The 26,756-nt window shown below is 42.1% G+C and overlaps 1 protein-coding gene across 3 annotated transcripts in view; it reads left to right on the top strand.

Moving 5' to 3' along the window:
• KCNK2 (potassium two pore domain channel subfamily K member 2) overlaps window positions 1-26,756 on the top strand; it is a 225,151-nt gene that overhangs the window by 61,035 nt on the left and 137,360 nt on the right. The window contains exons 1-3 of one of the 3 annotated variants that reach the window (XM_065876676.1): window positions 8,213-8,243; window positions 11,048-11,050; window positions 11,303-11,613. In XM_065876676.1, the coding sequence (XP_065732748.1) occupies window position 11,050; window positions 11,303-11,613 (312 nt within the window). In that variant the 5' untranslated portion in view covers window positions 8,213-8,243; window positions 11,048-11,049. Of the gene's footprint in view, window positions 1-8,212; window positions 8,244-8,361; window positions 8,411-11,047; window positions 11,051-11,302; window positions 11,614-26,756 lie in introns of those variants that run through there. The other 2 variants (XM_065876659.1, XM_065876668.1) reach the window with 2 other exon arrangements.

Here is a 26,756-nt window from a genome sequence, read left to right as displayed (position 1 = left end):
TTGCAAAGTTTTATGAAAAAAATGACATTTAAAAAAATTTTTCAGGGTGAGGTACTTTAATCTGAAACCTCCTCAATAACTCAATGATGTTTTACAAATAGACATGTACATGGTTTTACTAGTGTCATTCTTTCCTTATTTTAACTCCATGATTGCAAAGATTTGGTGTGTCTTCTTTGCTACTGTGTATCCCAAAATGCTAGAAAAATGCCTTTCTGATACACAGAAGGTGCTTAATAGTGAGAGTGAATGGTGATATGTACCAGTGCCTGCTGTGATTGCCAGCCGCGGTGGCAGAGGGCCTGAGTTGTCATCTAGCCCAATCTCTTACCACTGCAAAAACCGCCTCTGTGATTATGAGCTATCAGAGCAGAGTGAACCCAAATTCTGCTTTTCCTCCAGGATTCGTAAAGTGTGCTCCCTGGACTAGTAGCATTAGCATCACCTGGGAACTTGTTATTCATGCCAGTTCTTAGGCCTCACCCCAGACATAATGCCTCAGAAACTCTGGCACTGGGCTCGACAATCTGTGTCCTGTAAGCACTCCACACAATTCTGATGCACGCTCAAGCTTGAGACCTACTGCTTGAGACGGTGCTTGTATGGGCACTTCTAACACCTACCTCTTTGCTTCCTTTGCTATTCTTCTGATGATGTCCAACTTCCCTTCTGATTGACATATTCTAATTTTAGGCTTATGAATACTTCAAAATGAATGCATTTTGGCCTTTGAGGAATTGCCTTCTTAAAGTAACTTGCATAACTCAGGTCTGACTGACACTTTATAAGCTTACTTGGAATTTAACTCTTAGAGGTTGTATTACTATCTATTGCTGCATAGCAAATTACCCCAAAACTTAGCACCCGAAAACAAGAAACATTTTTGGTCTCACAGTTTTTTCTAAATTTTTAAAAATTGAAGTACAGTTGATTTACAATGTTGCATTAGTTCCAGGTATACAGCAAAGTGATCCAGTTATTTTCAGATTCTTTTCTATTACAGGTTATTACAAGATATTGAATATAGTTCCCTGTGCTATGGAGTAGGTCCTTGTTGTTTATCATTTTATATATAGTAGTGTGTATCTGTTAATCCCAAACTCCTAATTTATTCCTCCTCACCTTTCCCCTTTGGTAACCATAAATTTGCTTTCTATGTCTGTGAGTCTATTTCTACTATATAAATTCATTTGTATCACTTTTTTTAGATTCCATATATAAGTGACATCGTATGATATTTGTCTTTCTCTGATTTACTTCACTTAGTATGATAACCTCTAGGTCCATCCATGTTGCTGCAAATGGCGTTATTTCACCCTTTTTTACGGCTGAGTAGTATTCCATTGTGTATATATACACCACATTTTCTCTATCCATTCATCTGTTCATGGACATTTAAGTTGCTTCTCTAGCTTGGCTACTGCAGTGAACACTGGGGTGTATGTAGTTTTTCAAATTAGAGTTTTCATCTTTTCCAGATACATGCCCAGGAATGGGATTGCTGGATCATATGGTAGCTCTATTTTTAGTCTTTTAAGGACCCTTCATACTGTTCTCCACAGTGGCTGCACCAGTTTATATTCCCGGGAACAGTGCAGGAGGGTTCCCTTTTCTGCACACCCTCTCCAGCATTTATTATTTGTAGACTTTTTTTTTTTTTTTTTTTTTGCGATACGCGGGCCTCTCACTGCTGCGGCCTCTCCCGCTGCAGAGCACAGGCTCCGGACGCGCAGGCTCAGCGGCCATGGCTCACGGGCCCAGCCGCTTCGCGGCACGTGGGATCCTCCCGGACCGGGGCACGAACCCGCGTCCCCTGCATCGGCAGGCGGACCCCCAAGCACTGCGCCACCAGGGAAGCCCTATTTGTAGACTTTTGATGATGGCCATTCTGACCAGAGTGAGGTGATCCCTCATTGTAGTTTTGATTTGCATTTCTCTACTAATTAACGATGTTGAGCATCTTTTCATGTGTTTGTTGGCCATCTGTATGTCTTCCCTGGAGAGATGTCTATTTAGGTCTTCCACCCATTTTTTGATTGGGTTGTTTGTTTTTTTGATATTGAGTTGTATGAGCTGTCTGTATATTTTGGAAATTAATCCCTTGTTGGTTGCATTGTTTTGCAAATATTTTCTCCCATTCTGCAGGTGGTTTTTTCATTTTGTTTATGGTTTCCTTTGTTATTCAAAAGCTTTTAAGTTTAATTAGGTACCATTTGTTTATTTTTATTTCCATTACTCTAGGAGATGGATCCAAAAAAAATACTGCTATGATTTATGTCAGAGAGTGTTCTGCCTATGTTTTCCTCCAGGTGATTTCACAGTTTCTGAGGCTCAAGAATTTGGAAGGAACTTACTTGGGTGGTTTTGGCTCAGGGTCTCTCAAGAGGCCGCACTCAAGCTGTTATCTAGGACTCTAGTGATCTCATGGCTAGAATGGGGAAGGAAGCCTCCAAGCTCACTTACATGGCTGTTAGAAGACCTCAGGTGATCCACTTCCAGGTTCACCTGGGCCTCTCCTCAAGGCTGCCTTATGACATGGCAGCTGGCTGCCACCAGAGTGAGAGATCCAAGAGAGAGTGAGAGAGTACACACAAGAGGGAAGCCTAACCTTGGAAGGGACATCCCATTGCTTGCGATATATTCTGTTCATTAGCAGCTCACATTCAAGGGGGCTGGAGGGTTTCATAACACAGGGCATGAATACCAGGTGGCAGGAATCATTGGAGGTCAACCTAGAGACCCCATATAGGTAAATCATTTCTCACTTTTTCTAGTTCCTTGCTTTGTAATGTTTTGATTAGGACTTTCTAGTATCAGAAATCTCAAGACAAATTTGGCTTATACAAAAAGAAAATTTGTATGGCTTATGGTGTAGTTCGATACAGGTGATTGATAAAATGTAGTCACAAAGAACTGGTCGTTTTGGTTCTATTTGCTCTGTACTGGCTCCATTCCCAGGTAGCTTCTTTTCTCATTGTCCTAATAGTCTCCAAGACTTTCAGGTTCAAGATCAGTGATGTAGCATGAAAGTCTCTTTCCTCAGAAACCCTGGCATAAGTTCTGTCGGCTGAGTGGGTCACAGCCCTGTGCCTGAACCAACTGAAAGGCTGAGGAATCATGACTGTGTTGGCTGAGACCCAGGACACACATGACACCGACAATCAGGGATGAGTCCCACAAGAACCATAACAGCCATAACGGGGCAAGGTAAGTGTCCCTGGAGGGACCACATCAGGCAGGCATTTCACTGAAGTACTGCCTATGCTGTTGTCTTCTCTAAGTTTACATGAACTAGAACCTCTTAGAAAATGCCCACCCTCTCCCTCAGCATTCACTCCCCATACCCGGTGGATCACAGAGGCCTGATGATCTACTGCTGCCACCTCTCGTATCCTCTCTTCCACTCCCATACAAGTCACCATGAATCTCTCACCTGGACTAAAGCAATAGCATCTACACGTGCTTTCATTTGTGTTCACCTTCTGTCTGTTCTCCATGTAGCAACCAGAGTGATTTCTTTTAAATGTCATCTGATGAAGTTAGTGCTCTGCTGAAAATTCATCAAAGTCCCATTAACTAAAATCCAAGGCCTTATGACCTGGTCTCTGCCTGCCTTTCTAGCTTGATCACTGTCTATCACCACTCCTCACTCTCTGAGCTCCCCAAATTCTCCAAACTTCTTCCTGCCACACGTTCTTCCTTCGCCCGAGGAAGCTCTTTCCTTACATTATGCCTCTTCCTCTCCACCCACGCTCATCTTCAGGGCTCAACTGTAATGTCACTTCTTTTGACAGGCCTGCCGGACCCTCCAACATTATATACTCTTGTAATCTGTACTTTCTACTTACTGCATTGATTAGAATTGTAATTTTAGGTTTGTTTAGCACCTTCCCTCTCTAGACCATAAGCTTAATGAAGGCAGCAACCTTGCTATATCCACAGAGTTCCTGTTTGGTACTGGGTAGGCACTCAATAGATATTTGACAAAAGTGATTCATTCTTCCTCATCTTAGACCTGTGCAATTGTGTTATCCATTAGATTAAATAAATGCCAAGATTTATCATACAGTTGGAATTTGTTGGTGGTCTTGCTAGGCCGGGAGCCCCCTGGTTCGTTGGGTTAGGTCAAGCACAAGAGAGAATGAAATTCTTTTGAGGACCTACAGCGTTAAACACATATGTGTTTAATTCTTACAACAATCTCTTGTGGGTTCAGTGTAGTATCCCTGTTTTGCAGATGACGAAACTGATGGTCAGAGAGACAAAGGGACTCCCTCAAACTCAACATTGTTCACAAATGGCAGAGTTAGGATACCCACAGAAGTCACCTTAACTCCAAAATTCTAGGTGTGAATGGAATTATGGAAAAGACAGTGGCATGCTCTTTTTTTGTTTACTTTTTGTTTTAACTATGAGTAGGCCACGGTCAAAAAAGAAACTGAACATGAAAGTGAAGTCCTGTAGATTTCTTGCTGCTGGTTGGAGCATAACAGCAACTCTGAAAGCACTGGAAGGAGGGGAGTATAGAATTTGGGGGTGCTAAATCTTTTTATTACATATTTCAGGCTTTCCTGTCCATAAAAATAAAGTTAATGGGTGCTGAGTAGCCTGGGTCTGGCAGCATGAAAGAAATAGAGTCCATCTAGTTTTTCTATGACAGTTTGGTGGGATTTATATATATGAGAAATGCAGACATAAAATTAAACAGGATAAACCATCCCATTTCCTTGTTTCTCCAGTTGCAACGATACACAAACTAGTCTATCCCCTTTTTTCCCTCTTACTTGAAACACAGTGAGTAAGTGCAAGGTGTCTCTTAAAGGGGTAGGGGTCTTTAAATTGAAGGGGCTGTGAGCGGCTGCAGTAGAAAGCAGGGCTAGAGTCAGTGTGGGGACTAGTTTCTTGGTTCTTTTGAATAATTTGTGAGGTTGAGGCTAGCTTGTTGGAATGATTCCTGCTAATGCTACAGTTTGGAATTTTGTTTCTTTTTCAAATCTTATTTTAATGTCTCTGTAAAGTAAATCCGTGGCCTCCTACTCTCAGCCCTCTACATATATGTGTGCCTAATGTGAGAATAATGCAAGGGGAACATGGAGGACCACTGCCGCACATGACTTGATAGAGAAAAGGAGGGAAAATGGCAAATCAGCATTTGGGATTGGTGGTGAGTTCTTACATCCCATGAGGAAGGGATGCACCACACAGGCATATTTAAACTATGAGTTAATCCCACACTTCAGTAAGTATTAGCCAGTTGGACAGAGGACCAGTGCTTAGCAAGGTGTGGCTAAATTTGCAAAAGACCCAGATGGAACAAAAGAGAATCACCGAGCAAAAGGGGAAAAGTGAAAAAAAAAAAGAATACTCAAAGTGTTTGGGATCATTTTACTCAGAGAACAAAAAGCCTGTGATCGGGTAGAAAATGATTCTGTAAGTGGTGGATTTATCTCATTTCCTATACATGTAAGATACCTAGTTCCAAATATCTAGAAGGAGGCCAGATAAATGATGTCTGCCATCTCACTTTCATTCAGATGTTTATCAAACGTGTATTTAGCGCTAGTCACTGGTTACTGTGGATACTATGGGGAACAGAAAGACATGGTTTATGCCCTAACTGAGCTTACGGTCTAGTTTAAAGAAGCACAACACAATGTGACAAGTGCAAAAATAGAAGCATAAGTTGTCCTGGGAAGCAAATAGTGAAACACCTGACTAGGATTTACGAGAAACTTTAACTGCTGGGGGATCTGGAAGATAATACCTGTGATGGTTAGTTTGATGTGTCAACTTGGCTAGGCTATAGCACCCAATTATCTAATAAGACACTGACCTAGGTGTTGCTGTGGAGGTATTTTGTAGATGTGGTTAACATCTACAGTCGGACTTTAAGGAAAGATCACCCTTGATGATGTGGGTAGGGCACATATAATCAGTTGAAGGTCTTATGAACAAACACTGAGGTTTCCCAGAAAAGAAATTCAAGACTGCAGCATTAACTCTTGTCGGATTTTCCAGAACTACCCTGGGGATTTCAGATGGACTCTACAGCCCCCGTGGTTGTGTTGAGTCAATTCCTTAAAATAAAATTTATATACACACGAATACATCTTATCTGTTCTGTTTCTCTGGAGAACCCTACTGATGCAGTGTCTTAGTCATGTAAAATTGGGGAGAGGACTGCGGAAGGTGTGTGAGGGAAGATGACAGTAGCCAGGAGGACCAGGAATGAAAAAGAGAAGCCAGATCAGGAAGCATATTACCTGTGACCCAGAGAGTCTAGAAGGGTTTTAAGTCAGCATTCACATTTGAGAAAGGACATCCGATTATACTATTATTGAGAGCAGAAGTCGAGAAAAGTATGTTTCAATTCCAGCAGGAAGGAATTCCTAATAAGGAGGACATTTTTAACAGGAGAAAGGAGACAGCCGGCTGAACCTATTCTGGAATTTAGAAAGTAATTTGGCATTTCAAATCGTAGACGGCCACAGCCTCGCGAAAGGTTTACAACGTTCTTTTTACAATCGACAGTCTTTCTGTTCTACCTTACCTCCTTCACGTCTATAGCTTTCGCTACGGAATTCTCCTGGTAAGTGGGGAAATACTCCAGTCTGACCGAGCAGCAGTTCTGGAAGATAAACTCACACAGCGGTGGAGGTGGGAGGGTGGAGGTCAGCAGGGGATTCCGCTGCGAAAGTGGGAAGGAAGAAAAGAGTTTACAAACCAGCTGAAGTTCCACTATATCATGTGTGCGGTGAGAAGACTCGCTCATTACAGCTGCAGCCCGTTCTCTGTGCGCTTTCTCCCCTTACTCTGCGGGTTCGGTTCCCGCACCGGGGTCGCCAGGAGTTCAGCTGTCCCCACGCGGCCGTCTGCTAGTCTGGGCGGAGTCTGGTACCTGCCAAGCTGGGATCCTGATGCGGAGGTGTGCGGGGAGCGCCGAGTTCAGACTGAGGTCTGAGGTCTCGCACCCCGCTGCTTTACCGACCACATTCGCAACCTCTGTTCCCAGCAAAAGGGGTCTCACCCTGGGACCGAATAGATTTTTCTTCCGTTCCCTTTGCCTCCCTAAATGTCTTCATCCTGGCTCCCGGTGCTTTCCCCATTCGTGCAACACTCTGCCCATCAGAGCTAGCTGCCTAGGTCGAGCACCCTTGGAGATGGGGTGGTGGTTGGTGGTGACTTGATAACCCTTATCCAAGCGCAGACTGGAAGAAATCAGCATCCTCATTACCGCCTCCACTGCAAGGGTTTCAGGTGTACGTCTCTGTACAACCCTGGGGCGGGGGGGGGGGGGGTCGGAGGGAGGGCAGGATGCCCACGTGCTGGGGTCCAGGAACCCGCTCCCCAAAGGTCGGTCCCACACCCCCGCGACCCGACTTGGAAGGAGATGGGCTGGAGCCAATTATGCCCGATAAAGTGAGTGAGGATCTAGGGAGGGGGCAGGGTTACTGGAAGGGGCCGAAAGAAGGAGAGACTGCAGGTGAATCCAATGGCTATGCCCCCAGGCGGGGAGGCGGCTTGAGGGGTAGTTTGGAAGAGGCGAGGGAGACGCAGGCGAGGGTTGGGCTCGCAGGAGGTGCGGCGAGGAGAGCCCAGGCGGTGAGACGGGGTGGGGTGTGGGAGGGGTGCGAAGGGGAGGGAGTTCCGAAAGGAGGGAAAGGAACTAGCGAGGGGCGAGAGGAGCGAGCCTGGAAGGGAGAGCGGCGGGGGGCGGCCGAGCTGCGGGCTGGAGGGCGCCGGGCGCGCTGAGACCGTGCCACCTCCACCCCACCTCCACCCCCGGGGCACGGAGGGCTCTGCCTGGGAGACGCACAAAGACATGCGAAGAGGGGCTGAGCGAGGCTCGCGCACAAAGACGCCGGGGCGCACTGCGGCTCGGGCTGCACCCACCACCCCCGCGCCGCGCAGCGCAGGGGCCCGGCCAGCGCGGAGCCCGGGGCGGAGAGCGCGGCGGCGGCGGCGGCTGCTGGCCGGCGCGGGACCCGGGTGGCCGGCGCTCTCCTGGTGACCCGGGCCCGGCCGCAGGCGCGCGCGGGGGCGGCGGCGCCCCAGCCCAACTTGGCCTCGCCCTCGCCCTCTGCCCGGCCCGCCGGTGTCCCCTCCTTCCCGCGATTCCGTTTCTTCTCACGCTCCCCCCACCCTCCCTCCCGCGTCCAGCCCCGCTCTCCCCACCTTGTAAAACAAAGCCGGGGAAAATGCCTGCCCATGCAGCTCGGAGCGCGCAGCCCGTCTCTGAATAAGTGAGTACAATGGCGTGTTTGTAAAAGCTTCAAGTCCGTCTTTTTCACAAAAAAAAAAAAAACCCAAAAAACAAAACCAAAAACAAAACCCCAAAACATTGTGAATGCTGCATGCTTCATGCTTCCCAGCGCCTCGCGGGAGAGACCCAGCCATAGAGCAGGAGAAGGTGAGACCCCCCAGGTACCCTCTTCCCCACCTCCCGCCGCGGGCTTTCAGCCCCAACCAGTCCGGGGCGGGCTGCAAAGGCCCCGCCGGCAGCAAGCGGACGTTTTCCACCTTCGTTTCCCGTCCAAGGTGTTGGGTCATAATCTGGGGTTGGAGGCAAATCTATCCCCGGACCCTCTCCTGGCTGCTTCTCCCCACTCTCCCGCTGGTGCCTGGGGGTTTTGCATCTGCCTTGGGTATGGGTTTGGGACACTTGGGGGAGTTTCCGAAGGAGGAGGAGGGTCAGGTCTTGGGAGTAGCCGACGGGCAGGACGCATGGTGACCCTGGTCACACTTGTTGCCCGTTGCGTGGTGGTATAGGCAGTGGTGCTGAAAAAAGCTCATTTCTCCTGGTATTGAGTCGTCAGTTGTGGCCGGGAGCGAAGAAGACATACCTGGGTGAGGATGGGAGACCAGGATTAAGAGGACTCTGTGAGGTGCTGGGGGCAGAGAAGGGAGGTAGTGATGGTGCCGGGAGAGTGTGTGGAAGGGGTGAATCTTTGATTCCTTGTTCTAAGGAGCTTCTCTTCATGATCATACATCAAACGACGGGGAGATGGAAACCCAGAGGGTTCCCCATATTAGACCGAGGGGAAAGGCTGTTGTTTTTTATTTTGGTATTTCACTAGTTTCTGCCCATTCTGTCCGCCAAATATGTATTATATATATTTCTGCTAATTAAAAAATAAGGCAATAGCTTAAAAGAATTAAAATCCATCAGGAAATGTATTAGCTTAATAACATACAGCCGCAATCTTAAAAAGAAAAACCTGTCCCCTTTCCCCCAAAGCATGTTATATCAATAATACCTTAGTTTAGCAATGCAGTCTAGGAGTAGGATTTGGGAGCATCAAGGTAAACAGTCTTGGTGTTTTCCAGTTCCGCAGACCAGAAACCAGTGATGTGAAAGATCAGAACTATGAGAGCACAGAGAACGCTTGGAAAGCTTCCTTCAGAGAGATGATATGGAGCTTCCCTGTGATTTTCTGTTATTTTTATTCCAAAGATGGCTTAATTTTAGATTATGACCTTTATTTTTCACTGAGACTCACTAAGCAGCTTGCAGGTGGGGTGGAGTGGCTAGACAGCAGATGACAGTGATTTTAGCTGTTATCAACATTTCTGTTAAAATGTTTCAGAAAATTAAAACATTAAACATGTATCCAGTGCTAATTTTGGGTGAAGTTGCCTTTATGAATATCACGTGTGAAAGGCGTCTGCTAGTTTGTGGCTTTATTTGGAGCAGCTGACTGTATCAGGAGGAAAATGTGTACATACTTGTTATATAGCAGGTTGAACCGTTGGAAATTGCTGAAATGAGCTGTAGGTATGTGGAATCTCCACTTGGAGACAGGGGTACAGTTAAGCCATCAGAACTCCGACTTCTCCTCAAAGTCAGAACCATTCAGAGTTTTGCTGATTGAGGAGCCCTCTGTTATCTGTCATCATTATACAATACTGCTTACTTAGGTCTGGTGCTTCACATAGCTTTGCTTGTAAAGCTTCTTTCCGATGGGCAACAGATGATTTATTTTATGAACTCCAGCTGTGGTAGTCCTACATTTAACTCACAGTGGTAGTCAAGAGGGCAAGGTATGTAGCCATGTGAAAATCGACATTTCTTATTTTAGAGTAATTTCAGGTTCCTGTAGGGTATTTGGGTGCAATTTCATAGATTATTTCTTATATACTTACGTAAAAGTGTCTTTTAGATTAGGTTATCATTTTATTAAACCTGTATTATATACACTAAAGTAATTTTACTTATATCTCTAACAATTATGTATGTTAAATTATTACGGTTGAGTTTTTTTAAATCTCCCATCTTTCAGCCATTCTATTACCCCTTTTGGTTCAGTGTTGCCTTTCCAATTCTGTAGTAGATGGCTTATTTTCCCCTTAGCAAGTAGAAGTCTAGTATCTCTTGAATTTTCTAAAGGAAATCCATTAATGATATTTTTGAACAGCTGAGATGAATAATAAATGGATTTAGAGTCACCTCAGAATATATGGGAATTTTTAAGAGAATACATAAATCCACTGTAATGGAGCAGTTAGCTCTGTACAGAGCATGTAGGGTCTAAGGTGTGAGACAATGTTTTTAATTGTTTTTCTTGATAATGTTCACTGTTGAAATGGAAGGAACTTGTCATCTCTTGACCACCTATGATTGTGTGCCCGAATGGGTAGCAATACTTTTGCTTTTTTTAAAGATGTCCGAGATTGAATAACAAAATACAGACAATGATTAATCCTGAGCCCACTTTGGAGGACAGCAAAAAGGAATGATTGAGCTACTGAGTGGTTTATTTGCCATCACGTTTTACCAGATAATTACTAACGTTCTACTTTGAGCAACAATGTTTGGATCGCAAATTCACTTACAATACAATTCCTTTATTATAATGAATTTTTAAATAAATTATGATATTTACACTGATGGCTTGTGGTATAGAGTGTTAAGTTCTTGAGAACAGGAATAATCCATTAGCCTTCTTTATGAGCACTCAAATATCTAGCTTAGTACCATCAACTCTTAGGAGTTCTGTAAATGTGTTGACTAGCACGTTGGACAGTTATAAATTTTGAAATTAATTAGGAAGTCCTCAGGCATTTTTTTTTTTTTAAAGGTTCTTAGTCAGCTTCCTGTTTTTTTCCTCCCATCGGAAACCCCAATAGCAGCAGAGAGCTAAGACCCAGCCCCTTTTCCTTGAACCCTTATATACTTCTGGTTTAGGCTCTGGAGCTTCTACCAGGAGAGCAAGTTCAGTCCACCTTTGCTGACCCTTGAAAGAAGCCGAGCCATCCCCCTCTAACCTCCTTCAACCTAACCTCCATTCTCTGTTGTTGGCAGTGGCGGCCCCTGACTTGCTGGATCCTAAATCTGCCGCTCAGAACTCTAAACCGAGGCTCTCGTTCTCCACGAAACCCACCGTGCTTGCTTCCCGGGTGGAGACTGACACGACCATTAATGTTATGAAATGGAAGACGGTCTCCACGATTTTCCTGGTGGTCGTCCTCTATCTGATCATCGGAGCCACAGTGTTCAAAGCGTTGGAGCAGCCTCACGAGATTTCCCAGAGGACCACCATTGTGATCCAGAAGCAGACGTTCATTTCCCAGCACTCGTGTGTCAATTCGACTGAGCTGGACGAACTCATCCAGGTAACTGGCACCCAGGAGTTGTTATTCCGTTTCCTCTGTGGGCAAAGACAAGTAAGAATAAGAGGCAATAACTTAGTACTAGGTCCTCCTATGTGCCTGTGGGGTCCTCTCCCACTTTTCTCCTTAGTGTAGACCTCTTGGCCACAGTTTCGTTTTCTCTTTATTGCACTCCCTCCCTCTTTTCTTATTTCTGCCATCTTTTCTTCTTCTTTATTTCTCCCACTCCCTGCTGCTTCTCATCCTCTTCTGCTCTTGTGTTTCTCTGTTTCTGTCCTGTTGTCACCCTTCTTTCTTTTCCTTTGCCTTGTCTTAGAACTGCCAGTGGACAGTTCTGTGAACACAGGGTTACCTTGCTGGAGGCCCTCAGGGTTAGAGGACCACTGCCGACTGAGAAACTGCTGTGGCAAATGAGGGGAAAATACAAGGCGGAAAAGTGCGGTAATCATGGCAATGGCTATTATAAGATAGAAAAGATGAGTTTGTGGTGGATACATCTCATGGCTAGCAAGTCATAGCTCACTTCTTTAATCTAGCCAAAGCATAACTCTGATAACTGCCTTTTTTAGGTGTCTGGGGAGAAGTGATTAATCATTGCTTCTCTAAACCCCAGCTAAAAGCAATTTACTAGTAACACAGAAAAATGGAGTTTTTGAATAAAAACTAATTTAGTTTTAATTTAATAATACTGTTCTCTCTAATAGCAGAACAGTACCCTTATGGAAAAACATTAAAAAAAATTTAATCCCAGAATGATTTAAAAATTTCAGTTAGGCTCCTTGGAGATGGCTATATTTTTGTTGTAGATTTCTTTTGTTTAAAACAAATCATTGGTCCAACCAAGAATCTTCGTCAAGAAGAAAGCCCTAGAATTTTCTTTCAAGGAGAGATCTGACTGGTGGAAACATTTGAATTGTACATATATTCATTTTCCTATAGAGCCTATTTTTCTTACCAGATTTATGTCAAATGGGATTGAAAACAATCTGTGAGCTATCAACTGAGCAGTTTCTTCCTCATCTTATGTTTGGTTTTACATCATTTGAGTGAGTTGGAATAGTCGATTGCGGGAAGAAATGATTATTGATTTTTATCCAGTTTCTTGTTCTACGACCTTTCCTCTTTTATTCCCTCTTGCCATGGATCCCCAAATGCTACCTCTGTCCTCCATAGCCTTCTCTATTTATAGAATACACAAGCAAGTTCTAGTTCAAGTCTTATTGAAAGCTATCAAAGCTAGTATTCTCTGATCCTCATCTAGCTCCTACCACATTCAGACACTTCTGCATCTCACCTATTTGACTTAAATTTTGGAAAGGTTCTTCAGATAATTAGATACTGAATTCCCTACTATTTGTAGATGATGGTGCCATTTTCAGTACTGACAGTGAACCTGCCAAATAATATCATCAGTCCAGCCATCCCATTGTCTGTTCCTGCATAAGATCACTTCCACTTCACTCTTGATTTGTGCCCATCATCCTTAGAGGTACTAAAAATCTTTAAAGAATCCCCACTTCCCTTGGGTTTTAGAAGAAGAGCTCTATGTTATTTTGGTGGAGGGAGCGTGGAGTCGTGGTAAAAGCCTAACCTGTGGGATTCGACAGGACGTTTTAAATTCCATTTGAGTACTTTCCTAGAGGTGTCATCTTGAACAAGTAATTTTCCTCTCTAAGCTTTAGGTCTAGCTAGAATGAGGGAAGAATACCTATCAAGTAAGGTTGCTGTAAGGAGTAAAGAGATAATCCGGGGAAGGCATTTAGGCACTCAAGACGTGTTAGGTTTATTTGCTGTTGTTATTTTTCCTTCTCTGCTTATCTCTTAATTGGGTGGAAGCATCTGATTCAGGTAATTGCATACTTACCTTCTCAAGTGAGGTTGTTTGTCTTGGGCAGGAAAAAAATGCTACATTGTTTTTGGAATGAACAAACGGAGCTCAATATATGACCTAATTATTTTTCTTTTTGCTCTACACAGGCAATCCATTTTAGCTTTATTAATATTCATTGCCGATTGAGCATCTTCTTTAAAAATCTTAAGGATTTTGGTGCTTATTGGGTGTTTTTAAACGCAGAGGTTTGCCTGTTATTTATTGTCATATCACTCACCTTTATAACCCTATGGTTTTAATAAATTATTTTTTTCTCTTTGAACATAATTTCTTCTTGTAAAAGAAATCTTTATAATGGCATGGCTCCAAGGATCAAAGTCAGTGTCTAAATAGGGAGGAAAGCAAATGAGCCAGGAATCATATATTAGAATTACATTTCATTTGTATAGTTCTCATAAATTTCCAAGTGTTTTTCCTGTGTTTATTTTCCCTTTTAATCTTCCCTTAAAACCTCATGAGCGGGTATATTAGGCAGAAATATCGCAGCATTAAGGATTAGGAGGCTAAGAAACCGAATGATTTACCCCAGATAGTATCTTTAGGATGAGAGTTCAGGTCTTCAGAATCTTGGTCTGGCTTTATTCCTAGGAGTCTCCACTCTTCCAGGGCTTTCAGTGCTGAGGGGAAAACAGTTGGAGAAGTTAGAAGTTCAACCCTCGTGTTGGTGGAGAAGGAATTCTGGATTCCTTTTGTGAATAGTGGGCAAAGAGGAGGAAGTGGGTAGTCAGGCAGTAAGGCCAACGTCAGGTACAGTTAACCTAATCTGGCCTCCAGTTATTAATTACCCCTCTGGGTGGGTGATGGTAACCTCATTCCATGCTGTGGTTGTATCACAGGGTAGCCTAGGCTTGGGGGCAGGGTGGGCGGGGTGCGGGGCGGGGTGGGGGGGAGATTGGGAAATGGAGCGTTAAGGCACATGAGAGCAACTTCCTTTTCTGCTATCGAGTCCCATCGTGTGTGTTCCATCTAAGTGCTGTTTGTTTTTTAAAAATATTTATTTATTTATTTGGTTGCACCGGCCTTAGTTGCGGCACGCGGGATCTTTGTTGCGGCATGTGGGCTCTTAGTTGCGGCACACGGGATCTAGTTCCCTGACCAGGGATTGAACCCGGGCCCCCTGCTTTGGGAGCATGGAGTCTTAACCAGTGGACCACCAGGGAAGTCCCTAAGTGCTGTTTTTGACAAAGACCCTCTAAGGCAAGATTGAGGTGGTGGCAGAGATATCAAGACAAAGAGAACTTTTCTGGGATGAAATATTTTGAAAACTTTGACTTTTCAACTTCCATTACATTTGTTGGTGTGATGCCAGTACAGAAAAATATGTGGAAACATTTTTAAGTTTCAAGAGTCATGAATACCATTAGCAATAGCCAAATTTTAATGAGCACTTACTATGTGCGAGGCACTATTTTAACCCTTTCCACGTATTAGCTCCTTTAATTCTCTTAAACAACCCTATGAGGTATGTGCCTTATTATCTATATTTAACTTAGGTGGAAACTGAGTCAGAGGGAGCTAATTTTCCAAGAGCTAATTTTCTAAAAGGTAGAGTGCACTGTTATTCAAAGCTAAATGGACAGACTCCAGAGCTTATGATTTTAGCTCCTATATTTACTGCCTCTAAAAAAATTTAATAAACATTAAAGTTTGCTGTCAAGTTCCCTAATATTCTGTATATTAGAGTGTAATAAATATCAAATGATAGTCCTCTGTACATCGTGATTTACATTATATAACATATCTCGCTCTCCATATATATGGAGAGTATATAACCTGGATTTTAATATTCTTTCTGGACAACACTTCCTGCTTTTATCCTGTTTGAATGTCATAAACAAGTAGAGGCATGGTTATATTAGATATACCTGGTTTTAATCTAGTTATTTCCATGTTTGCTGAGTCAATTCTGAGATTAAAAAATGGGGCAAAAATCTATGATCTATACATTGATAATAAAAACATCTTATGGGAGATTTGACTTTTATCGTTTGAGCTCTACGCCCCTGTGAGGTAGGTGGGGAAGGTATTCTATCCACTTTTTGGGTGAAGAAACTGACACATTTCACAAGGTCATGTGGTGGCCTCAGGTCTAGATCTTTGGAGTCTTCCAGTTGAGGGGATTATATTCTCTGCACTGTTCCCTCTTCTCAATTTTGTTCTTACTGCTTCATTCAGTGACATTTATTGAGCACTTCCAGTGTGTTGACCTTTGTGCTGGGTATTGAGCCAAGTAAATTGATGGGGGAAAACATGGCTTCTCTTAAGGTACTCTCTCCTTCAGAGTCAATGGAGGAGACTGCTATAAACTTAGTTATAATAGAACTACTTGCGGATTGGAGCTGGGCTACTGAGGAAGAAATTAACCACCCAGTGAGAGTTGGGAAGACACAGAAGAGGAGGTGAAAGGGAAACTGGATTTTAAGTGTGGAATCAGTGCTCTCTGGAGGAAAAATTGGAATCAGTAGATGTTCTAGGCAGAGGGCATGGCGTAACTGAATTGTCTGGGCGTGAGGGGCAGCGGCATGAGCGAGTCTGACAGAGTAGAGCAAGGTCTCTTATTCCACGGGAAGGAGGTGGGCTTTACCCTAGGCCTAGTCCCCTGCAGCTGGAGTAGATGCGCCGTTGAGGGCATTGGTTGTATACCAGGGGATACTTGGAGCTACATGCCTTCCTAGAATGCCAATGAACTAGACTTTAAAAAAAAAAAAAAAAAAAACATTGTTTTATACTAATTCTATAAGCATGTATTCATTCATATATATTTATTGAATTCTTGTTGAATTCCCTGTGCGTTGTCGCAGGCACTGAAATACAGTAGAGAATAAAACATGAAAATTCTTGCCCTTGGCGAGCTTGCATTTTACTGGGGGAAGATAGTATGTTAGTGATAAGTCTCAGGAGAAAAATATAAAGTAGTGAAGAGGGGTGGGAAACGTTGGATGGTCTTGGTGATTAATTTTAGATAAGGTCACTGATAAGGTGACTTTTAAATGAAGGGCGTGAGGGAATTAGCCAAGGGGCAGTCTGGGGAATAACACTCAGCAGAGGACCCAGCGTGTCCCAAAGATGAGAGCATTCCTGGCCTGCAGAGGAACAGCAAGGATGCTGGGAGGGCGTGGTAGAAGATGATGTCAGGCAGGTAATGTGGGCCAAGTCCTATAGGGCCTTGTAAGTGAGAATCAGGAGTTTGGCTTTTTAGTACAGATGAGTGTTCTATGCTGGCTTATGTTTCACCAGGATCACTCTGGCGCTGAATTCAGAATAGACTGCAGGAGGCCGTGGGCAGAAACAGAGGGAGCAGTTATGAGGCTGTTGTAATAATCCTGGTGATGGATAAGGGGAGCTTGAAGTAAGGTTGTTGTAGAGAAAGTTGTGAGATATGGTCAGATTCTCGATGTATCCTGGAAGGAGAGCCACTGAGACTTACTGACGGACAGGATGGGCAGGGCAAAGGTGAGGAGCCAAAGATAACCCCGACATTTTTGTCCTAAGAAACCAAAGGAATACAGTTGCCATTTTTCTGAGATGAGGAGTGCAGGGGGACCTGGATTGGGGGTGATGTCAGGAGCTTAGTTTGGGGCACTAATCGTGTCCATTAGACGGGCTTCGATTATTGAAGAAGATTCACAGGACCCCACATAGCAGCGCTTACAGATCTATAGTATAACGTAGGAACATGGTGCAGTACAACAGCACCCAAATAAGGATTTGCACCACAGGCAAGGGTCATATCGCAGCATGGGGTCTGGCGGGGGCCACGAGCCAGCTGGACTTGTCCTCCCTCTGTAAGGCCATGCCAGGCTATACTCCTCTCTTGGATTAAGAACCACCAGTGTGTGCACAGAACATTGCGGGCCAGGGAGAACAAAATGGCGTCTTGGCTGGAGTTTCTGATCCCCCGCTGGTCACATAGGCATTTTCTTGCCATATAACCAGCCTTAGTGGCAGAGCTTTCCAGGAGTCTCTCTGAGACCAGGTGCAAATCATCCATCACAATGTTATCCATAAATAATGCTGACAAGCTGGTGCTAACCTCCCTGAAGCCCCTCAGGTCATGGTTATAAAACAATACTCTTGATCAGAGTGTCTCATGCCTTTACTAAGGGACAGTGTTGTGTGGGTACTTTAGCCCAACAGCTCAGGCCAATTCCAGGCCAGCACAGTCAAGTTAAATTTGTGATGCCTGTGAGGACATCCAAGGGTAGAAGTTGAGTAGGATGCTGGAAATGTGAGTTTGGTCTTTGGGGGAGGGGTCAGGCTAAAGATATACTTTTTTTTTTTTGAAAATTTAAAATATTATTTATTTATTTATTTATTTTTGGCTGTGTTGTGTCTTCGCTTCTGTGCGAGGGGCTTTCCCTAGTTGCGGCGAGCGGGGGCCACTCTTCATCGCGATGCGCTGGCCTCTCACTGTCGCAGCCTCTCTTGTTGCGGAGCACAGGCTCCAGATGCGCAGGCTCAGCGGCCATGGCTCACAGGCCTAGCCGCTCCGAGGCATGTGGGATCTTCCCAGACCAGGGCTCGAACCCGTGTCCCCTGCATTGGCAGGCGGACTCCCAACCACTGCGCCACCAGGGAAGCCCAAGATGTACTTTTGGAAGTCATCATTATACAGAAAGCATTTAAAGTCAAGACGATGGATGAAATCACCTGGAGAATGAGTGCAGGTTGAGATGAGCAGAGATTCTAGTATGACCCCAGGAGCACTTCAACATGTAGAGGTTGCTGAGGAACAGATCCAAAGTCTGCGTGAATGACTGATTTACAACCTAAGATTTCAAGGATGTTCCTCTTGTTTTAGCAAGCTGTATCACTCTATGCCCCCAGACCTCTTAAGGTTTCTTTTTTCTTTGCCTGTAGGAACCCTTTAAAAGAAACATTTAAAAAGTATGTCTCTAGGCATGGGAGCCACTGAAAGTGTTTGAGTAGGGGAGCCCAATTATGTTTTGGATTATGGCTCTCTTAATGGCAAATGGGATGGTTTAGCATTTGAAAAGCGTGCTTAGAACTGATTGTATATGGTGGTGAGTGATACTATCTGATTCTGTATACAATGGTTTGGTGGCTGTTATTCTAGTTAGTACAAGCATCGAGGTATATTAAATATTTGGCTTCACTTTTGGAAAGCGTATGTTCATCTTTGATCATTTTATTTATGGACACAAAATCATGTTGTCCAGAAAGCATCTAAAAGGGCTGTCTTATCAGTGATTTTACTTTTCCTGTTCAATATCTTGGATGAATTTAGACTTTAGGAACCCGATTCTAACAAAAAAATTGCCTGAAAAATATTTAAACATCCCATAAAATACTTTACGTCCTTTGGGTTAATCTCTGGAAAAAGCATTTTTAGATGGTGTAATGTGTAAACTTCTAGTAGCTTGGATTGTTTTAGCAGATTATCTAGGAGTCACTTAAAGGACTGGGCTTCAAGGGTGAGGATTTCTCAAGAGTGCTGTTTTCATAGTTAGAAGAGGGAGTTAGATATCAAGGGTTATACAGAAGTCTTAAAGAAAACCTTGTCAGTTTCCAGTTTTCCTGGGACTCTCCCATTTGCTACTTTCTTAGTAGGATAACTTATGTTTGCCTCCCATCCCAGCCCCTATTTTCATGCTGTCTTGACTTTCAGAGTGAAAGAATGAAAAGGGAAACACGTTTTCCATGTGTAAGTACATCCAGTAACAATTGAGATAGTTTCATTCACTGTTTTCTAATTATACTTAGGTTTTTATTATAAAACATAAAAGTAGTTGTCAGAAAATGATTTTATCTCCAAAGGATATATGAAACTTAACTAGTTAATATTGGTAAAAAAAATAGTAAAGTGCTATATGAATATTATATATCAATAAAATATCACCCAAACTGATATGATTGAAAAGGAATATTATTTTAAAATAATGGCTAGGACACTATTTGATAGCTGGAATGGTTATTGCAGAGTGAGCAACATTATTCTGCGTATACATTGTAATACATTTAAAAATATTTTTTGGGTGACAGTTTCTTTGGTCTAAACTTAAAACATGACTTAAATGTAAAGCTCAGTCAGATAGTATTAGAGTGAAGTTTGACTATTATAGATCTGTCCATAGCAATTATGATGGTGGCTCTAAAATTCTTAGAGTTGTACATTCCATATTTTCATTTTATCATATATTTGAATACCGTTTTGCATGTTAAGGTATATTATTTAATTCACACATCCCCTGACATGTATATATTAATTCACATTTGCAAAGTGAGGAAACTGAGGCACAGACAGATTAGGTGCCTTGCAGTTCAGAAAGAGACAAAATGGTACCTTGATTAGATTCTTCCTTGTGACTGCATCTTCAGGGCCTTTTGCTTAGATACTTACGCAGGAATGTGTGTACCACAATATCTAGTGATAGTAAATACCCAATAAATATTTAGTTCAAGGCTATATCTCTTTAAAAAGTACTTATATGTGTATTGTATTTTGTTTGGTCAGGAAACAGAGAGTTTATTTTTCATCATCCCCCTTTTGTAGATAAGGGAACTGAGGCACAGAATGTTTAACCCCAGGTCACTCAGCCTTTTTTGGCTTGAGATGCTGAAAGTGGCACAACGAGCATTAGAGTTGCAGAGCTGTCATCCAGGTGCCTCTATAGCTCGTTTCCATTGTTCCAAAAGGCCTTTTTAGGAGTGACTTTATTTTGTTGTATTTTCTCCCCGGGATCCCCTTTTATCTAACCCCACAAACTAAATCAGATTTCTGACTTGTGCACCTAGGGTACACTTTATTTTAAGTTGCTGGTGCATCTGGCACATCCATGCTGTACCAGCGTGCTGACACATCCATGCCATAGAAGCAAAGATCAGCCGTAGGTCTGTAAATGTGAAGGCAAGATATATACTTGTGGAGAATGAGAGTACAACTGTAAGGCCACAGTGAGCAGCTAAAATATTATGCAGAAACGTGTGTGGTTGGGCGTTAGTCATGCTGAAGCCTGAGCAGGTGAGGAAAGCCTGAGCAGGTGAGGTCAGGGAAGGTGATTTAAAGCTGGAGGATTCTTACCCGAATGGAAGAGGTGGACAGGAGTGGAAAGAGGAAGAGCAGAGGGAAATAGTTATAAGAACACACGAAGTTAACATTCTATCTATAGGATTATAGCACTTTTACTCCTTTCTTGGTTTCTAACATTCACAAAGTATTAATCGTATCTTGTACAAAATCCAGGTGATACCAGAAGGTATCAAGAAGAAAGTAACATCTGAAATCCTTCCTTCCAGAGTTGGCCAAGACCTCTCTTTAGGCATTATACACAAATGGAATAGACTGAAGGGTGTGTGTGTGTGTTGGTGTATACACACATATATGCGTATGTCCCGTGTGTGTACAGAATTGTTCACACATGGGATCACATATGCATGCCATTTTGCTATCTCCATCTTTTGCTCACCATTGTGTAGGGTATGATTCAGGAATATTCCAAGTCTTCATGTTAGCTATTGTCTGAAGGGTTTTGACATAGAGGACCTGACACAGAGTACTAGCACTCCCCACATCCCTTGTGGTGGGGGATTTAGATTCCCTTATGGTCCTTTGGTCGAAAAGGTTCATTCTCTTAATAAGTGATGAATAGAGGAAACCGAAGTATTGACTGAAGAGTTCAAGTATGGAGTATTGAAGAGTATAGAAGAATAGAACCTGTGGCATTGCAAAAGAGGAGAAGTACTCATCTAATTGTAGATCTTGTAGTAGTAGAACTGCTACATCCTGAAATGTTTTCATTTCAGGAAATAAATGTTGGTTCCTTTCAGTCGTGCTATTGGGATCCTCCTATTTTGTTATTTATTAAGTATTCACATAGGTTAGGTAATATCCTTTTCAGTAAGGGAATGAGATGGTGTTTTCTAACTTTTTCAGCTATTTCCCTGCCTTTCATTTTTATGAACATTTGAATATCTTGGCTGAATCAAGAATAGTAGTTCATCTAGCTTAGTATTTCTTACTCTTAACTATCTAAGGAACATATAAAAACAGTGCCTCAGTTTTCTTAAAAAGGATAACTTTACCCAGTGCCTCATGACATTATGAAAAATCTGTCATGGATCTAATATTCATAAGCTTAATTTATCTAAACTGTTTGAATATAACCACATTTCACCTTGTACCTTCTCTTGAGATAAGCGTCTTACATTCTACTCAATAAAGTTTTTCTTTGCTCTTTTATAAAATTACATCCTTTAAGTTTTAAGCCATTTGCTTAGCGAATTTAGCAAACAAAGTCATGAAATTCCCGTCTACGGAGAGGGACACTGTCTTTTTTATCTTCATCCCCTACCGCATGTAGAATTCATTCTTCCTCACCTCTGTATGCTTTTGTAATCCGTGATATTGTGTGTCTTGGGTCTTTGCCTTTCTGGTAGTCTTGTATTTTCATCTCTTCCTTAGCACTTACAGCGTCTTCTTGATTATTTTACTTATCCTTTTTTGAACTGCTTTCTGCTCAGTTAACATTTTGAGAAGTGTCAATTAGAGCTGTGGGCAGTATTCCAGAAGGGGAGGAATCATAATGTAGCACAAGAGTGGCTTTCTGTTTTAATTCTTTCCTTGTCCTTTTTTCCCCCCGTTTTATTTCTATTACCACTCTGATGGTGCCTAGGGTTTTGTATTTGTTGTTGTTGAATGATGTCCTCAGGCAAAGAATTGCAGTGACTTGAGGCTTCTTCTAGGCTACTGAAAACACTCTTTGAAGAGGGTAGCCTGGGTTATTTTCTCCCAAATCCATTAGTTTTCACTTGACAGAGATGAGCCTCAGTTCTCATTTGTGTGCCTCTTTACCCAGGCATGTGAGATTTTAAAAATTTAATTGAACATCAGGCATTTCACAGATCATGGTAGTATTTCCACACTTTGATATTTCCCTTTTTAGTGTAAAGTTAAAACTGCAGAACAGATACTTAGATTTACATTTATCCCTTCAAATATATGTTTATTATACCTACATTTTTTAAACTATTAAAACCTTTTCTTTTAGACCTGTAACCAAACATACCCATTTTTAAAAATTTTCCCATTTTTACAAAGAACATTTTTTCTCAGTCTTTAGTACATAGTTTTCTTTTTATGACTGCTTACATTTTGCTAATTAATTTTTCTCTATGTCCTTACGTACTCCCTTATAATAGCTTTTGGATTGGCGAAGCATACTTTCTCTACGCAGTAGTGCTTTATTTTTACCCTGTGATTAGTTAACTTGCATATGTGTTCAGAAATATTCTTCATGTGCTTTCACTCTGTTTTGCTTTTAGTTTTTCTCAGAAAACTCCAGTTTATTCAGAACTTACTGTTACGTATAAGTGAGAGAGCTCCAATTCGTCTGTAATTAGTCCTCCGTTTATAGTAATGTTAAGTGAAAGTGCCAATATTTGCAGACTGTTAAAAGTATGTACTTTTTCAGGGGTACCTAAGGAATCAAAATTTACCAGAGGCTTATAGTAAAATGCGTTCTCTGGTGATGTAGCATTTAAGGGAGCTTTCAGAAATAAGTAAAGCAATGAATGTGAGTACTGTGAAGGGAGAAGAATCTCAGTAGACACTGTTACATGGGTTGCAGTGATGCATATTTCAGGAAAAAGAATCTTTAATTCTTAAATTTTCCATTTTTAGGGTCCCAAAATAGTTTCTTGGCTGTTGTAAAGTCCCTTTTCTACAGTTATGCATCTCTTCTTATTTTGCTAAAGCTCACTTAGAGGAGTATGGGGAGTCATCAGAAACTCGTAATTGCTAAAGCAGGACATGTTCCTTTTGGGCAAATGAAAAGTTCTCCTTTCCTATCACTGTTATTCATATACTATAGAGGGTGATTTGAAAACATTTGATTTAAGTGACAGGTACAATAAAATGAACTCCACTCTCCTTGGACATATGTGCGATCAGCACAAGAGTGAAACTAATGGTACCAGGGAAGCAGATTCTGAGATTTATGGGTGAAGAGACACTGATTTGTGTCCATTTAGACGTTTTGGTGTTAACCCCGAGAGCAGAGGTACCTCACTTCTCCATATTTGAAGGGGAGTCCTTAGGGAGGTTTTGTGTTAACCCAAGTCACCACCCCATGGGTCTGTGGTGCTGTGTGTTTCCAACAGAGTGACAGTGTGGTCAGGATTCACTAACAGATTTCCAAGTAAGGCAAGCCCAAATGGACTAGAAAGGAGAAACATCCTTATTAGATGGATTTAGGATTCTTATCTTTTATTTTGCAGGGGAAGTAAAGGAAAGGTCTTATTTTCCTTAAAATAGCCACGGAGATGCATACAAATTATGTTCTTTAGTGGGCAGCATATTTTCACATAGCAGCATCTCAGATGATGGGGTCCCAGGTGTTTGCTGAGCAAAGAAGAAGCTAGTGAATATGGCAGAGGTCTTCTTAGCTTTGACTTTAAAGCTGCTCTAGTGCATGTGCTTTTTTCTGGTAAAGTAGAATTTACAATGTTAATTACCTACCAGTCTGTAAGGAAATTTAAATGTTGCTGGGTGCAGTTCTGAAGTTCCTGTTGCATGAGGGAGGGGTTAGTGAGGGTTTCTTTGAACCCCTGTTTTTCTCTTGCTTCTCAGGAGGTAGGCAGGCTGCTGCTGTTTTCCACTTGTCCTAGTCCATGAACAAATCATCAAATGATTTATTCCCAGTTTTTATTATATAGAATTTTATAAGACAAGATTACATTTTGATAAGTCAAGGTAACTTATCACTCGTACAGGAAAACAAAATTGATTTGCAGCATAGTTTTGTGAATCTGAATTTTTTGGGGCATTTGGACACACACTGGACATCCTGAGTTCTCTTTCTGCATCCTCACTCAGAAGCATTTTTGCATTCATTTATCACATTCAGGTAGCATATCAGCTATTAGACAGACCTGAGGTCAGACTTACTCATCTAAAGGAAGAGGTAGTTAAAATGCACATTCATTCATTTATTCATTCTGCATGTAATGTTTTTTAAGAGGTGTAGTTTTTTTTTTTTTTTTTTTGCTGTACGCGGGCCTCTCACTGTTGTGGCCTCTCCCGTTGCGGAGCACAGGCTCCGGACGCGCAGGCTCAGCGGCCATGGCTCACGGGCCCAGCCGCTCCGCGACATGTGGGATCTTCCCAGACCGGGGCACAAACTCGTGTCCCCTGCATGGGCAGGCGGACTCTCAACCACTGCGCCACCAGGGAAGCCCAAGAGGTGTAGTTTTAAGCAAGGGGAGTCATCAACATAGAACTATACTGACAGAGTCCTGCTCTCATGAAGCTTCTATCCTAGTGGGAAGTGACTAAAAAATAAACTAAGAAGTAGCTGAACAAGATAATTTCAGGAAGTACAAATGTTCTGAAGACTAAAGAATGACCCAGTGAGATGGAATGATGGGAGCAGGGCTCCTCTAGAAGGGCTGTGTTTTCTCTGAGCTGGTGACCTTGGGATGAGGTTTGAATGAGGGAGTCAGTCATGTAGAGATCTTGGGAGGAAGCGTTTGAGGAGGAGTAGGCAGCAAATGCAAAGGTGGGAGCATTCTTGGTGTGTCCGAGGGCCTGTGCAAACACCAGTGTGGTTGGCCCATCATTCATGAGTTGAGGGAAATAGGCCAAAGCCTCATAGGTCTTCATTAGTGGTCTAGGTTTTACATGCAATGGAAATTGACAAATAGAAAGTTTAGAAAGAAACAAACATAATTATATCATAATTGTGCTAGGCAAATAAGGTGGCGACTTAGGGGGATTAGAAAGATTCGTTGGAGAAATTTTAATGAAAGTTGATTTTGTGAAGAATTTTAAATAAGGGGGGACAAACAGTGTTTGGGCTAGTAGGATAGGAGCCCTTAAGGAAGACGTGCTCAAGGGCGATGATCCTGGAAATGTGTGTACTTTTGGGGAAGATATAAGGGAGAGGGGAGATGGCTGAGTGTTCTGAAGCTGATACTAGATATTCAACTTAATGTGTCTAAGATTCATTGAAAAGAAGATCATTTTAATGAGCACAGATAATTGCTAGATGATTTGCACGGGCTCTGTGTGGCAGAAGCCCTTTATTTTATTTTTATTTTATCAAAATACATTCTAGTATCCATTTTAGGATACAAGATGTATATTTTTTTACCTTTAAAAATTATTTTTTATTTAAAATCTTCCACAATAGTGGTATTTCTAGGCATGTTACAGCTTACATGTTACCGTAAATAACTGTGTAATTAGTTTTTCCTTGATAAATAACGATTTCCTTTTTTTTCCTCTCTGGTTAACAAGTTCCAAAGCTTCATAGCAGTGTTCATTCCTGGAAGATGTTTTATCAGATAATGACATTTGGCTCTTGATTTGAGCAGGCCTGAAAGATCTATTACATGAGGCTAGTTTTAAATAAGTTGGCTTAATTAAAATTGTAAATAATCTTATTTTCTGATAATGATATCATTCCTGAGACATATTTTTCATGGACAGCTATATGGTGCTATTATACAAAAATGATGCAAAACTATTTTTTGATAGGACAAGACTTCCTGCTTTATTCTCTTTAGTCAGTACCTCATAGCCTTATTTCTTGATCCATAGAGAACTTGTGTGTATGTTTGTGTGTTTGTGTCTGTGTTTTATCCTCTGTGATCCTTTCCTTATGCAGGATTAAATTGTTTCAGATAGCCTTCTTGTTAGGGACCTAATGAGATTCCTTTCTTGAGGAAAAGAAAAAAATAAGTTAATCTCATATATAAACTGAACTGGGATATGTGTCTTTGAGTCTCAAAGAAAATGCAAAGAGCAAGCAAAAGTGGTAACTATATCTGAAAGTCAGGGAATTTCTGAAAAGTGTCAGCAGAATTTTATCATAATGTATTTTGTATTAATTGCGTACAACATTTTAAGGAATAAACTAATTGAATTTGGAACTTGGAATCTACAGTGCCTAGTCAAATTCTGTCATTTTAGAGCTAAGAAAATAAACAGTTCAGTAATTTTTCTAAGAGCCTGCTACCAGTGAGTAAAAGAACACTATTGGATCCGTGAGTTCTAGCTCCCTACACTTTATCCCCCACCTCCCAATTTCTCCTTTTTCTTTCTCTTATAAATATAAGCATCTTTCCAAGATCAGGGCTGCATTCTAACATTTTTAATTTTGTTGAAATAAGTAGTGCAGATATTTTGTTTTCTGTTCTCCGGAGCTGTAGTCTGTATACAGTCTGTATACCCATATAGATGACTCAATATTTTGCATCTATCCATTGCTTGCTGCCTCTTATGGTGAATGAATGA

This window comes from Phocoena phocoena, chromosome 1 (genome assembly GCF_963924675.1).
Source record: "Phocoena phocoena chromosome 1, mPhoPho1.1, whole genome shotgun sequence".
Classification (NCBI taxonomy): domain Eukaryota; kingdom Metazoa; phylum Chordata; class Mammalia; order Artiodactyla; family Phocoenidae; genus Phocoena; species Phocoena phocoena.
This window is presented reverse-complemented; position numbering and strand designations above follow the sequence as displayed.